Source organism: Aplidium turbinatum, chromosome 1 (assembly GCF_918807975.1).
Source record: "Aplidium turbinatum chromosome 1, kaAplTurb1.1, whole genome shotgun sequence".
Lineage (NCBI taxonomy): Eukaryota > Metazoa > Chordata > Ascidiacea > Aplousobranchia > Polyclinidae > Aplidium > Aplidium turbinatum.
This window is the reverse complement of record NC_137472.1, coordinates 9,794,032-9,809,834: the sequence shown is the minus strand read 5'-3', so window position 1 is coordinate 9,809,834 and position 15,803 is coordinate 9,794,032. Positions and strand designations below refer to the sequence as shown.

General features: G+C 42.6%; 1 protein-coding gene across 1 annotated transcript; it reads right to left on the bottom strand.

Annotated features, from left to right (window-relative positions):
* Positions 1 to 6,606: 6,606 nt before the first annotated feature.
* On the bottom strand, positions 6,607 to 10,197 carry LOC145774469 (uncharacterized). Its single transcript, XM_082585762.1, has 2 exons — positions 8,789 to 10,197; positions 6,607 to 8,428 (listed from the first exon to the last, which is right to left on the bottom strand). Exons 1-2 carry the CDS (start codon positions 10,195 to 10,197, stop codon positions 6,607 to 6,609), a joined length of 3,231 nt encoding a protein of 1,076 aa, XP_082441888.1.
* Positions 10,198 to 15,803: the final 5,606 nt, after the last annotated feature.

The following is a 15,803-nucleotide window of genomic DNA, read 5'->3' as shown; positions in this document are numbered from 1 at the left end:
AACTAGGTCATCATATGACCAAAACATGTAATTTTGGTGTCTATATCTAGGTTTTTATATCCTGTGAAGTCAATGAGACTATTCTCAGAATTGTTGAATTATCTGATAGCCTATAAATTCAATATGGCAAACCAAGATGGCCGCCAAACCATTAAAATAACATTAAATTGACCATAACTAGGTTATCATATGACCAAAACGTGTAGTTTTGGTGTCTATATCTAGGTTTATCTAGGGTATCTATCTAGGTTTTTATACCTTGTGAAGTCAATGAGACCATTCTCAGAATTGTTAAATTATCTGATAGACTATAAATTCAATATGGCAATCCAAGATGGCTGCCAAATCAATTAAAAATGTACAATAACAATGTATTGTTTATTAAAAAACCCGGTAAATTTCTATCACAGGGATTTCTATATATATTTGTGTTAACTGAGCAGGCATAAAGAGCTCATACGATGTGGTCATGTACTCTCTTGACATAATCAGCGTAAAGAAAGCAAATGGATTAAGTATTAGGCTACTAATGCTCATCGCTGTCACTCTCGATATCATCGTCTGTAATTATGTGATTGCTGTATGGACACATGAACCAGTTTGGCATGGTCCACATCCAGCATGGTATGGTAGCACATATCTCCGGCAACTACAGTGAGGTGAACACGATTCGCAATTGCAGTGATTATTTTCAGTAGGTTGTCCGGGGCAGCTTTCATGTCCGTCATGATTGGAACCATCTGATTATTGTCTACTTTTCATCCCCAGTCTAGAGCATCCATACCATCGTCAGTAGCCTACCCATCCTGACCATAATCTGGTAGTAAACTCTGAGGCAGTGGAATTTGGTAAAGGATGATGTAGGTGGCAAACGTTCAGGGTGAACAAAGGATTTGGCTGTTTTAATTTTCTTGACCAATGTATTGTATCGCTGTGTTTCTAGGTTACTACTGCCATCGTTGCCAAACATAACGGTCATAGCTTTGTTTCCAAGATCCTTAATGATGTGGTCTGTCTGATTTGGAAGAATAAAGAAATTTGCACATTCTTTGATTATTGGTTGACTTTTCACTAGTTTCTTGAAAGCGTCTTCTTCCCGATACCAAATATCCTTGACGTTGAATCACAACCGGTGAATGCATGAATGAAGAGGAGCTGTAAGCATAATTATGTCTGGTCCGATGATTGCTTTGAGTTTGTTGATGTCGTGTATCTTGGTTGCGTAAGCCTTTTCGGAGCGGAAGTAGAGGTCTTTAATGTCTGGGTCAGTGTCAGCAATCAGCATAGCGTAGTATCAATATTAAAAGGTCCGTGTCTTCACCAATTAAAGTCGTACTATGTCTATGAGGGCTGTCCATCTGCCGTCTTGACGATGTCAACATCTGCATCACCTGGAGCGTTCATCACATTGCAGCTTCTATTCCTCAGTTGAGCAGAAATTAATCCTTCCTTGTTGGAAACTCGAGGCAGGAACTGCTCCTTCTTTCCAATGAACTTGGTGTCTACAGTAAAGTGAACAACCGGGTGGACGTTCATGCCGCGTCTTTGATGGGTATTGTCTTTGATAGACGGACCACCATATCCATCAAAGACCACCGTTGCTAAGCGATAATGACGAATGGTAAAATCTGCATACGACTGTGCAATAGACCCATAACTGTCTCCAGTTTCAATGGCACTCGATGCAACAAGAACCCTCCATCAAGGACGTAGTGATCGGTTTTCGAGGCAGATTCTTTCACTACTTCATAATCGGCTGACATCACACTGCTGGTATGTTCTGTGATGGCAGTAGCTATTTGAGGCTTATCTTCTGCAAGAAACAGGGTCTGGATGTTACGTGGCTGTCACAAGTAATACTCGTCTTCCTCTCAACTGGTCTGAGTTTTTGGGAAATGACAGCAACAAAACTGCGTTATATCAACTGGTTCAACAAGCTGTGATAACTTCAGTCGATCCAAACTTGTTTACGATTGTTGTAACATCGTTAGATACAGCTCTTACCAATCAAGCATTGGACATGTCTGAGGTTTCCCCATGTGATCACGAAGAGGCAGACACCCGTATGTTTCTCCATGTGAAACATGAAAAATCCGATGCCATAGTCAAAACAGTAGATACTGATGTGGTAGTTATTGCAATTTCGTGTTTTGACAAGTTAGAAATCTGTAAACTATGGGTTGAATTTGGAGTTGGAGAAAAAACTCGCTTCATTCCAATCCATGATATTGTTTCATCTTCACCTCAATCTCCGATGATTTGCGCTTCTTTACCTTTGTTTTATACTATCACAATCTGTGATAGCCTACTGTTTCGTCTTTGGAAAAAAAGGCTTGGGATTGTTGGAAGCTTAATATTACCGCAATGTGTGGCTTATTTAACTCTCTGAATTTCTCAAGCTCACCTAGTTCTATAAATGACATACAAAAGTATGTCATAGCTCTTTAGGCAATAGTCCTACTATCACGGATGTAGACGAATGCCGTTATATGATGTTTACCAATGGTTGCACTATTGAAAAGCTGCAACCAACGTCAGCTGCTCTGATGCAACATACACGCAGAGCGATACATCAAGCTGAAATACGGAAATCAAGCCTCGTAAATGTTCAGCAACTACCTTCTCCTTTAGCTTGGGGTTGGAAACATAATGATGCAAATCAGCTTGTTCCGTTTTGTCAGTCTACTTGTGACTCTCGATGTTCCTGTAAGAAAAAAATCCATAAAATGCACAAGTCTTTGTTCATGCGAGTACGAAACATGCAATTCGACCACAAAATATTCAATCCCCTCTGATATTTCATCTTCAATCCACATTGACGTTTCATCTCCAATCCACACTGATCATTCAAGAAATGCTTTTGACTTTCTAAACTCTATCTTGTAACTTGAAAAAACTTGTCGTACACGAGTTTTTTTAACATCAAATTACGTATGGTAGGAATTTAACATCGAAAACCGCTATTTTTTTCATCTTGAATTAACAGTGTTAAGACTCTGACATTGCATCATCTGGGGTCGTGTATTAATTTGATTTGTAGATCATAATTAGGCCTACATATTATTTTAAATTTTAAAGTGGCATGACCAAAAGGGAAATTCACCCCTGGTAGCTGCTCTTCTGGTTATTCCCTTGATGACGTCGTTATTGCGTCATACTGTACTGGAATTATTGTTATTGCTTACAATTGTAAAATTTTAAGCTTTTGCAAAACTTATAATGAGAGTATTTGATCACTTTTTTCGGAATAAACTTATCTTTGGTTCCTGAATTTGAAGTTGTCTAGTTTTAATAATGTAATGATGACGTCATAAAAGATGCAATCATGACGAAACTACTTTTAGGAATTGTGAAATGGTTTTAGTAACCGGTACTCCAACTAAAACCAACAGCAAACGACCAAAATAGATTAAAAATGCAAAAAAATATATGTGATGACGTCACAATGACGTCATCAATCAAATTATTTTGTGTTTATTTTGTCTCACTTATTTGTATGTGCTTTTCAAGTTAAAATATACAAAAATCAAATATGTAATTGCACAAAAATGGCGTAAAAAGAGCTGAAACATGATTTCTGGGGAAATCCCCGATTTGGGGGTAATCACGTGACCCAAAAAGTTGCGGCACCCACTAAAATCAAAGTTGGGTTGATCAATTGCAAAAACAACTTATGCAAAAAAACAACGTGTAACACGTTTAGCCTAAAGATTCCCCTAAGGGCCTGCACTAAGGTCCCATACTCAGTTATTGAGCTGTGGTTCATTACTTTCAGCCTTCTCTGCTGTTGTATTAAGTTTCTTGTTGATCGTCAACATTTAAACCCCCTCTTCTAGTTTAAAGTTCCCCGCGATATTTCTTTGTCTAAAAGTTAAATTTTCATTTTGCATGTTTAGTTGGTTTCAGCAACATGGTCCTGTGTTTTGTCATGCTAGACAGGTAGTCACTACCTGGTCTAGCCCCCTGAAGAAGTCAGTCCTGTCTGATTGACGAAACGTCGGAATAAAAGCAGATTGTCACTTTGTAACTTACATCTTGTAGTAGTTCAGCTTACTTTGTACCAGTAGAACGCACCATGTTATTTAACTATAGGCCTACGTGTCGGGTGAAAAGCCTCATTCAATTTTTGAATCTTTTTATCAAAAGTAGATTCCGATCCAACTTTGAATTTTTTTACGAAATGCAAAATACTCAAAAATACAAAAGTTGCCAAAACAAGTTTTTTGTGTTTTCATTTCAGATCTTTATGTTTTAAAACAAAGCTCTTCAGGCCTCATATCCCTGGGCTACATTCAGACTTTTGCTGACTGCAGATCTTCATCAAGTAGGCTACAGCTGAAACATGATTGTTGGGTCTCGCATGCAAATAAAACAGTTGCACTAACCAACTTCTTTTCCAAGGCTGTCTACATGTCTAATTCAATTAAGAATTGTCCGAACATTATTGAAGGATTAGCTAACCAATATCACTTGTTCTACCTGACCTAAATCTTGGAGCAGATGTAGTAGTAGTCCAGTTTTAATCCGGTGATGTCCCCGTCAGCAATGGTGGCTGGATTCACCTCCAAATGCTGCAATCGTCTTCACACCCTGCCTCCACATCGATCTGTCTAACGCGTCCTCTCTTGTCAAGCCCACCTTGCTGCTTTCTTCCTCAATTTGCCTTTTCCACGTTTTCTTGGGTCTTCCTTGTTTTCTACGACCCTCCACTCGCAACTTCAGCGCTCTTCTCAAAACATCATCTTCATCCCTTCTTAAAACATGCCCATACCACTTCACTCCATTCGCTTTCGCCAACTTATCAACATTTTCATACAAATTTTCATTTCAAACAGATGTTAGGCTACTTCAAAACGACTTGTGCCCTGGCTGATATGGTAACGTTATATTTGCCTTTTGCAATAATTTCGAAACACACAGCTGACACTTGTTCCACCCTCTGTGCTGCATTAAAAACTGAAGTTTTCGAATGTCACTCTTGATAAGATTTTAACGTTTGCTGACAATGAATCAATGTAAAAATCAATTGTGAAAAAAAAGTCCTAATCCGGTTCTTGTTTTCACAATATATCGCTCTCCTGATCCTACTTTTCTAAAAATGCCAATATCCCGATTGGTTCCAGCTTGTGCTCATCCCTGCGTTGAAGAATAAAAACTAGACCATGACCAATGACCATGAAATCGACAAGGAAGAAGTTTTAATTTTCCGCTTTTGACCTTTTTTTCCTTTACGACAGCTCAATGAGCTCATGTTTCATTTTCTTGTCGATTCTGTGGTCATGTTCTAGAATTTACCTAATAAGGCTTCTATGTAGGCTATCCTCTTTTAAGAGGATTGTATTTTTTTTTTATACAAAGTAAATAGTTCAAAGACACTCAAAAATCAACTCAACAGACAGCAGCCTCAAGCCGAACTAAAGAGCCGCGTTCAACACCATTCGCATAGCACATGACTAGGAAACTGTGTTTCGAAAGGTAGCCTAGCGCAATTCGCCATTACCACAGCAAACTTGCAGCATCTGGCTAAAACAGGTCGTTAATATCTACTGGTTACATGAGTAGGTGCTCACTGCCTACCTACAATCCCTCCTCGGTCTGCCTGAATCATACTTGCAATTGTTTCTTGTTGTTTTTTGATTTATTGAGCGCGAGTTGGGATAAAAACCTGATTTTGTATAAACTTACAATGGCTTTAACACGACAACTTAAATCCGTGGTACACATTCATTTCTCTAGCTTGCTTTTTTCGATAATGAAATGAAACTCAACACACAATGGCAAATACTCTCCAGAAACCACGGCTCCCGGCACGCGGCAAATGCGACAATCAGAAATTAAACGTCTTGGTCAGAAGGCGGGCCACGTAACGTATAACAGTGAAAGAACGCAAATTCAACGTTGCTTAATTCAACCAACCAAGTTACAAAATTCATCACAATTTCAATTCTAATCAAGAGGGCAATCGACCCGCCGGAACATTGCGGCCCCTAATTATGGCACATAATTAAATAAAGGTTGAAGTAGAAGGGTCGATTCCCGACATGCAATACACAGAAAGTATGTACATTAAAACTACACAAAAACGGTGATTATCTTTTGATAGCAGTGCAAGGCACTTGGACACCCTGGCCACAATGGCCTGGCGAATAGCCTACTTACACGATTAACGATTAATATCTACGTTAGTTTCATGAGACACACACAGTAGAAAACAAATCAAAGGCACTACACAGTAACTAACTAGCTACTTATGATGACGCAAATCACTGAGATCGCTGGCGAATACTTACACGATTACTATTTACATCATTTTCATGAAACACACAGTAGCAAACAAATCAAATGCATTACACAGTAACTAACTAGCTACTTATAATGAGGCCGATCACTGAGATCGCTGTAGAGCATACATTACTAGGACATGTTGTTGAGTTACGCATATTGGGGCCCTGCGGATGACACATAGAGATACGCAGGTTAAAAAACAGATTTGCGCGGTACATATCTACAATACACTACAAATTTAAATGAAAGGCAAGGGTGGTACAGATGTCTCCACGACACCCGCTAACAACCGACCAGGGCGGGGCCGGGTCCAGAACGCAGTCAAGCACCCCCCACAGGAGCAACGCACGATATATCCCTTAGGACCAGATCCACTTTGACCTCACCCGATGCCTCATCCACCACTGAGACTGCCACCCTGATGCGCCGGACAATCGGTTTTCCTTTTCTAATTTGGGGGATGATCTCATGGACTCTCCCCAGACGGTACCTTCCTCTCTTAGTTATATCTTCTGGAGAACCAACCACCACTAATTGGCCAGGCTGTAGGTTTTCCACCAAACTGGCCCACTTTTTTCTACCCTGCAGGGAAGGTAAATAGAAAGAGATCCATTTCTCCCAGAAACTGTGAGATAGAGCCAGGTTGTACCTATAGTCTCTCCGTAACTCATCCCGGTCATGAGGATTTCCTACTGATGAAAATGGGCTCAAGAATGGGTTAAGGAGGGCGGCTGGGGTGATAACAGTAGAATCCTTAGGGTCATCACAGACAGGGACTAAAGGTCTTTCGTTGACTATTCTTGTGGCACTACCAGTAAATGTAAGAAGTTCAACAAAGTTGGGTTTCCGTGATGAGTTCCCAATAACGTGGGAAAAGGCAATTTTGAATTGCTTGACCATTGCTTCCCAGGCCCCTCCCTGGGCCGGGGCATACGGAGGAATGAACTCCCAGTTAATTCCCTTTTTTCGCAAAGAAGTTTGAATTTCAGAAGACTCCAGAATTTCTGGTAGTCTTTTAGATGCCGCTTGAAATGTGGTCCCGTTATCTGAGTACATGTTACGTATAGATCCACGCAAGTCTACAAATCTGGTAAATGCTAAAACAAATTCACTGTAAGATAGTGACGTCACAAGTTCCACATGGATTGCTCTACTCGCAAGGCAGGTAAATAACAAACCCCATGCTTTCTTTTGGCTTCTTCCCTCCACAAACGTCATTGGACCAAAATAATCTACGCCACTGTTGAAGAAGGGTTTGTTATAGGCCGTGGTTCGTGGTAATGGTAGATCCGACATAAGCTGCCTGATAGGCTTTGCTTTCTCTAAGGCACATGGAGCGCAATCATGCAAATAATGTTTCACCGAGGAATTACCATTTGCAATCCAAAAACGTTGGCGAGTAGATAACAGTGTCTGTTGCACACCACAGTGATAGCTATCACAATGAGCGTCAAGGACAACTAGCCGTGTGAATGCGTGCCTCGAAGGCAAAATAAGAGGATGCTTCGCATCGACAGTTATTTCGGGAGACTTACTCAAACGACCTTCAATACGAAGTCTCCCCCGTGTGTCCACACAAGGACGATACTTTTTTAGAGAGCGCAACTCTCTCAGGCACTGTTTATCAGCGCCAGCTTCGCTCGAAGCAAGACGTTTTGTTACCACATCGATCGACTCCGGCAGACCGTCACAACTTAACAAATCTCTATACACTACTTTCTGTACGTAGGAAACAACCCTATTTAAAGCGTCCTCTAGATAAGATGCATTTAACTTTGGTTTTACATACCCATGTTTCTTGCATTTGGATACAATGAACTCCGTGAAAGCTACAAGATAGGCGGCTCTCTTTTTCAACACGTACAGAGTAGGTGCGGTTTCGATCATCTTGCTAATGGAGCCAGTTGCATTTTCTCTTACCGTCATCTCCGGCGACAGTTCCATTTTACGAATAGCAGCATCTGCTCCATTCACCGTTGGGACCTCGCCTTCCTGCATGAGAAAAGATGGGCCGCTCAACCACATCTCTCTGGAACCTGCTTTGGTGATGGCGTTCGGTCTGGTTCCAGCGTCTGCAGAGTTGAGATGTGTCGGACAGTAATGCCATTCGCTCACCTCTGACAAGAGTAAAATACGATTTAACCTACGAGTAACAAACTTGCATAATCGTAAATCAGGGTTTCTGATCCACTGAAGGACAGTATTCGAGTCACACCAGAAATGTTTTCTAAGATCAGGCAGGTGGAGTGCATTAGCTGCCTGGTTTAACAGCTCCGTAGTATTAAGCGCGGCTACAAGCTCCTTTCTGGCAATCGGCCATGCACTTTGATGCTTGAGGACAACCCTACTTTTGCCAAAAACGAAGGATACGCAAGGGACTCCGTTACACAGCCTACGTATATACACGACGGAGGAAAAGGAGTGATTGGAGGCATCACTGAATCCATGTAACTGATATACGACATCAACGTCTGCACAACACGGCTCGGTGTTTACAAAATACCATCTAGGTATAGAAAATTCTTTCAGCAAATCTAAAGAATGAAGCCACGACTTCCATTCTTTTATGTAGTCGGGTGGCACTTCGGTGTCCCAATCAAGACCTTCAATAGTTAAACGCTGCAGAATTAACCTAGCTTTCAGGAAGAATGGCGCGCCGAACCCTAATGGATCGAAATTTTGGCCAAGTTGGCTTAACATTGAGCGACGTGTGTACTTCTCCAAAGGTCGGAGAGAGCACTTAATGTATAATGAATCTGACTCAGTTTGCCACACGCAACCTAGAGTTTTTGCTACTGGTAAGTCTGTATCGTCTTTTTCCAGGTCGACATCGCGAAAGGAAGAAGCTAACATCTCCTTTTTGAAGTTGGACAAAACATCCAACGCCCCTTTGTTGGCACTCCATTTCACCAAACTAAAGCCTCGGCTATCGAACAAGTCAATGGCTTCTTTTGCAATCTCACTGACCTCATCAAGGCTATTTCCAGAGAAAATCAGATCGTCCATATACATATTTTTTCGAATGGTACTCAGGGTCAGGTCACTGGCTCCAGTGGGGTTTTGTTCAATCATTTTTTGAATAGCTAAGCAGGCGATGTATGGACTGCTTTTAATTCCCCAAGGGTGTACACAAAATCTAAACGGGATTACTTTGCCCTTTTCGATATCATTATTCTCAAACCACAGCAAACGGAACAAGTCGCGTTGTTCCATTGGTAATTGAATCTGGAAGAAGCACTTGGTTAGGTCTGCCATTAGGCCAAACTTTCCCAATCTAAAGCGAGCCAGAACTTGTGTTAAAGGGTTTAATATGTCTGGGCCCGACAAAATCACATCATTAACACACCTACCCTTAAACTCAGATTTGCCGTCATATACCACTCGCTTTTTTGCTTGGGATGTCACAAAATATGGTAAGTACCACACACATGCTGATGAGTCATCGTCTTTTACCGGCTCAATGTACTCACTGGACTGCATTTCAGTCATCGTTTCTACTAAGAATATTCGAACATCAAATTGCTTTAAAGCCTTTCGTCGTAAGCTCAGAACACGGTCAAAAGCCAAAGAGTGGTTATCCGGTAATTCAAAGTCGGTTTTTAAAGGTACGGGCATTTCAAATCTCCTATCTTCAACTTTCATTTGCGTCTCAACAAATTTTTGTGCTATGACATCATTGCGGGACAGTTCTATCGTTTCATCTGTTAGGGTTAAATCCTTTATTACATGTTTTAAACGACTGATTTCAATCTCCTGCGCATCAAAACTGTCAAGACTAAGTGACTCCTCAGCGACGTTACCATTAATGGCAACACGACGTACTTTAGAATCACCAGAGATCATAGAACCTCGACCTCCACTAGCCAGCCAGCCCAGTGGGGTTAAAATAGCATGGGGCTCTTCCCGAGTCATGCCAACACGTTCTTCTAATACTCGCATCAAGTAAGCATGGTCATTCCCGATTAGAATATCTGTCTAGAACGTTTTTTGCCTAGACTGGATAAAGTGCAGGCCTTACTTATTAGAAGAAATGGTGTATTGAAAACGACAATAATAAAACGAAACAAACAGTTGCTTACCGAATTCTTACATATTCCCTAGTCACTCCAAATCTCCAGTTCTCCAGATTTATAAAACAATGACCACTCCAGTCCATGCCAAAACGTAAAAAGAAAGATCAACTAGCAAAAATTGTTAATGCATGGCCGGGTCACTCAAGCATGAAAATAGAATGGAGCAGAGATACAACAATAATATTAAATGGGCGGGGAATCGTTTCTAACATACCCACCCCCAAAACCAGAGTTTAACAAATGAGGGTTTTACCACTGTAAAACGATTACAACGAAGCAAAATACAAACCAACTAATTGCCACAAGGTGGCCAAATAAACGACAATGAACATGAATTATGCAAATATCGACCAGAATCAAAAATATTCGCGGTTAGCAAGGATCACAATTGCAACACAAAGGCTGGCTTGCATTACACACAAACTTAATAGAACATGCATAACAGTAGCCTACAGAAGGACATCGAAGACACGCCCAAGAGGAGTTAAAAAACCCTTTTGACCAACATGCTTAGCGATTGCTAAAATTAAGCACAAAAACATAAGTCTACCGACAACTGGAAGTCAGCATAAACGGATACACGAAAAACAAATGATAGCATACATGGTACCAGTGGCAGAAGTGGGGATATGGCATAAACAAAAGCACACATACAACCTAATACTGCACAATGCTATGACCAGCGCAAGTGACATTAACGTCAGAGCAAAAGTAGGCTACCAGAAAAAACACGCGACTGTTAAGTCGAGTCGTGATAATTAAGCAATGAATTGACAAAACACGAAAAATAATATCGCACATAGCAAAAGCATTAGTAGTGAGACAGGTGTGTGAAATAGTCAGACCAAAAACAGAGCTAGACTGCTACAGTGTAAATAACTGCAGGATGCAAATAGAAACAACACTATTAATGGGAGTCAATAACACAGTTATGGCAGAACTGCTGGATGCAAATGCATCGACGACGCCGCGCTAGCTGCGGTAGTGAGGAGCACAAGAATAATAATAGTAAAATAAACACAAACACGCAATACAATTCAAATATGAAACCTAAGCAGCATGAGCAATGTCAGTTGTGCAATCGTGCCAACCAGCCAGCCTAGAAAACAAAATTGTCATTTTAAAAGTCCATACTGCCCTCTAGCAGGCAGATCTTTCTGATGTCGCGAACAAACTCTGTACCGTCAGCAACCTTTACTCGCACGCGTCTGACAAGTTTATTAGTGTCCGGCATAACTTCCTTTACAATAGCCTTGGGCCAGTGCCCACGTTTAGTTGCCTCGTCCGTTACCAGTACCAAATCGCCTGGTTTCAAGCTTGGAGATGTGCCAAACCACTTTTGTCGGGGCTGCAACAGAGGGAGATATTGCAACAGCCATTGTTCCCAAAACTTGTTTGTGAGGTATTGGGTCTTTCTCCAAGAGCGTCGATAACCGTCAGCCTTCATAAAAACATCTGGCGGTAGGGTGTCACAAGCTGATCCGGTGAGTATCATACTTGGAGTCAGGGCTTGCAGATCATCTGGTGACGATGGGAGCGAAGTGATGGGACGATCGTTTAAAATTCTTTCAATCTCTGCTACCAGCGTTAGAAGGTCGAACTCATCCAACGTAGCGTTTCCTACCAGCGACCGCATCAATTTTCTTAATAAACGAAAAAATATTTCGTAGAAGCCGCCTTGATGTGAAGCACGCGGAGGGTTGAAGTGCCAGTTCGTTTCATGCCGAAGTAAGGCATCGGTGACTTTCTTTTGATGGAGGTTCTTGAGTCCTTGCCGAAGTTCGCGGTCTGCAGCAACAAAGTTTCCTCCGTTGTCACTGTACAGATCAGTAGGACAAACGTTTCTACGGCTGCAGAATCTTCGGTAGGCTTGAATGAATGCACTTGCCTCCAGGGATTGCACGACCTCAAAGTGCACAGCACGGGTCGCCAAACAATTAAAAATACAAACATATCGCTTAACACTGCTGCGGCCGCTCTTTACCATCAATGGACCAAGAAGGTCAGTGCCAGCAGCTTGAAAAGGAATGGATTTGTTTACGCGTGGAGCAGGTAAGTTGCCCATCTGCTGTTTTCCGGCGGTAGCTTTCCAAAAACGACAGTTCATACAGGAATGCAAGACCCTTTTGACAGCTGATCGCCCTTTGACAATCCAATAACGGGAAGCAATGGCGGTAAGGACTTGTGAGCATCCCATGTGTCCTTCTCGTTCGTGATACCTCATGATCACTAGATCGGTGATTGGGTGCTGATATGGGAGAATGATCGGATGCCTTCTTCCGCTTGACAGAGAAGATTGTTGCAATCGCCCACCAACTCTTAACGTTTCGTTAACAACATAGGGGTTTAGGGACTGTAGCTCCTTCAAAGCCACATGCTTCTTCAACTGCAGGTCGGACACGAGTTCCACCGGGGCGTCAAATCCTGGGTGGTTATGGAGAACTGCGAACACCGTCGGGTATGCTTGATGCTGGGCGGCTGTGACAATGGCAAGTTCAGCTTCGTCCATCTCCTCGACACTGAGCGAATCTGTCTTAACAGTCAAGGAGTCATCTCGGCATTTCCTTTTCAGGTACAATTTGAAGCGAAGCAACCATGCAACCGTTCTTTGCAGATCGTGGAAATGCGAGTAGCGGGTAAACAACCGACAGAGAGAGTCTGAGTCCGTAATCGCGTGTTGCTGAGCTGAGCAATGTTCAATGCTTTTAACCTCTGGATCGTCTGACGAAATTCCGCCAACAAAGTCGGGCTGGTTTGGCCAATTGCTCGTGACATCATGCAAAAACTTAGGACCATTAAACCAAAGCTTAGCGGTATTAACTTTATCAGGCCAAACTCCCCGAGACGCGAGGTCAGCGGGGTTTAAAGTAGTCGGTACATAATGCCATTGATTGACACTGGTAAGCATGTGAATAGTGCTCAGCCTATTAGCCACAAAGGTGTGGAAACGAGTCGAAGTATTATTAATGTAACGCAGCACAACAGTTGAGTCTGTCCATAAGACAACACAATTGAATTTAAAATCACACTCCGTCAGGATAAAATTGCAGACTTTGGCAGCGAGCACAGCAGCAGTGAGCTCCAGGCGAGGTACGCTAACAGGCTTTAATGGAGCCACTCGAGCCTTGCCAAATAGAAAATTACAAATTACTACAGAATCATCATAAAACACTTTAACATAAAACACGACCCCATAGCCACTGGTACTGGCATCACAAAAACCATGCAATTCAAAGCGGATAGCACATTTACCAAAAAGAGTCAGGCTTCTAGCGATGGAAACACATTCAAGCTCTGGAAGGGCCTTTAACCAAGCTTCCCAATTAATGTTTACTGGCCCAAGGCCATTAAGGGGTTCATCCCAATCAAGTTGAGCGTCACATGCCTGCTGCAGGAGTTGCCTAGCAGGTAAAATGAAGGGTTGTATTAGACCTAGTGGGTCGTATGTTTGCGAAATCATGGAGAGAACGCCTCTCCGGGTGTTAGGCTTTTGTTGGATACTCACCCTCACCTCCATGCAATCGCTCGCAGCATTCCACACAACACCAAGGGTTTTCTGCGTTGGAAGCTGGCACTGAGGCAAATCGACCTTCGACGCCAAGTCTTCCTGCAACACAGAACTCAAGACCTCTGCACTGTTAGACAGGAATTTAGTTAAATGGAAGCCGCCACTTTGTAATAGTTCACGCAGTTGTTGTATTAGTTCGATAGCCTGATCCGGCGATTCACATGAATGACAAATATCGTCAACATAAACATTTTTTAAAACTGTGTTAACAGTGTTTTGATCAGCACCTGCTTCATTGTCTTTGGCAGTCATCCGAAGTGCGAAGGCAGCACAGCATGGCGACGACTTTGCTCCAAACACATGAGTTTGCATACGGTAGTCGACAGGTTCCCGCTTGAGATCATCGTCCGGATACCATAAGAATCGAAAGGCATCCCTGTCTCCTTCGTCTACACGTACTTGGGAAAACATGGCCTTAATATCGCCCACAACAGCGATCGGATGTTGCCTGAAGCGAAACAATGTTCCTACAAGGTTATTGGTGAGATCTGGGCCATGAAGCAGCTTGTCATTTAATGACACGCCTTTAAACTTCGCGCTGCAGTCGAAAACGACTCTAAACTTGGCCGCATTGGTCGTGCAGTGATGGGGCACATAGCACGTCTTCCCTGGTGTGTCTACCACACCAGTTTCAAGTGGCACAGCATAGCCACATTTAACATATTCCTGCATTTTATCACGATACTTATTGAATAACACCGGGTCAGTAATAAATCGGCGCTTCATTCCCTCTAGGCGCTTGAGTGCCATAGAGCGATTATTGCACAAGTCCGGGTCTTCATCCTTCCACAACAGCCCTACAGAATAGTGTCCATCCACCTTCTTCACCGTGTCCTGCATGATCTGCAGCGCACGTTTATCCTCAATTGAAGGACAGGGGGCCTGTGGCTCATCGATGTCATTAAAATCCTGCAACAATACATTTAACATTCTATCGCAAGACTCCTTTACGCTAAGAAAGTTTACCATTACTGGTGAGTTGAGTTGCCTATCGCCACCATCTTTCCCATAAATGGTCCAACCCAGAAGAGTGTGCAGTCCACATGGTTCTCCTGGTGCGCCAGTACGAACTTCCTGCAAAAGATAAGCCTGGTGAAGATCGCTGCCCAATAACAACTCAACCTTCCTATCTTTTAGTTCAGGGAACTTTAAGTCCTCCAAATGACTATATGCACTACTAAGTGCTTCGGTGGGAATACTGTGGCTGACATCCACAATCTGGTCCATCACCAGAGCATCTGCAACGGAAAACACAGCCTGCTCTTCCATTCCCTGCACAGCCAAAAAATCAATTTTCTTGTCATGAAAGGAGACAGCATTGGTGGTCAGCAACTCCACATTGCTTTTTGTCGCAGCAACCCCTAAGCGAGATACGAGGCTTGAGGAGCATAGACTGACGCTAGAACCTTCATCGATAAAAGCATAAGTATAGGTATAGTTGGAGGGGTCCCCAGCCCATACCTTAACTGGCAAAACCTTAAAAATTGTTGTCCCAGATGTTGCTGGCACAGTTGCGGACGTTGTTGCTGAGATGCCCTTCTTCAGAGCAGAGGGGCTTTCCTCTTCCACACGGTTTACATGCAGAAGTGAATTATGCCTCGATCCACACGTTGCACAAGATTTCTTAAATCTGCAATCAACCACTCTGTGGCCTGCTCTCAAGCAACAAAAACACAGTCTATGCTTTTGCACCAGGGTTCTTCTTTCTGCAACAGGCTTTTGTTTAAACATCTCACACTTCCATAGGACATGCGACTCTGCACACAAACAACAGGACTCTTGCTTATGGTTAGCAGATTGGGAAATCTGCTCTTGGGTTGTGCAAACCGAAGCACGCTTGTAGCCACCTTGCGGATTAGATCGAGCCATCGTTGGTT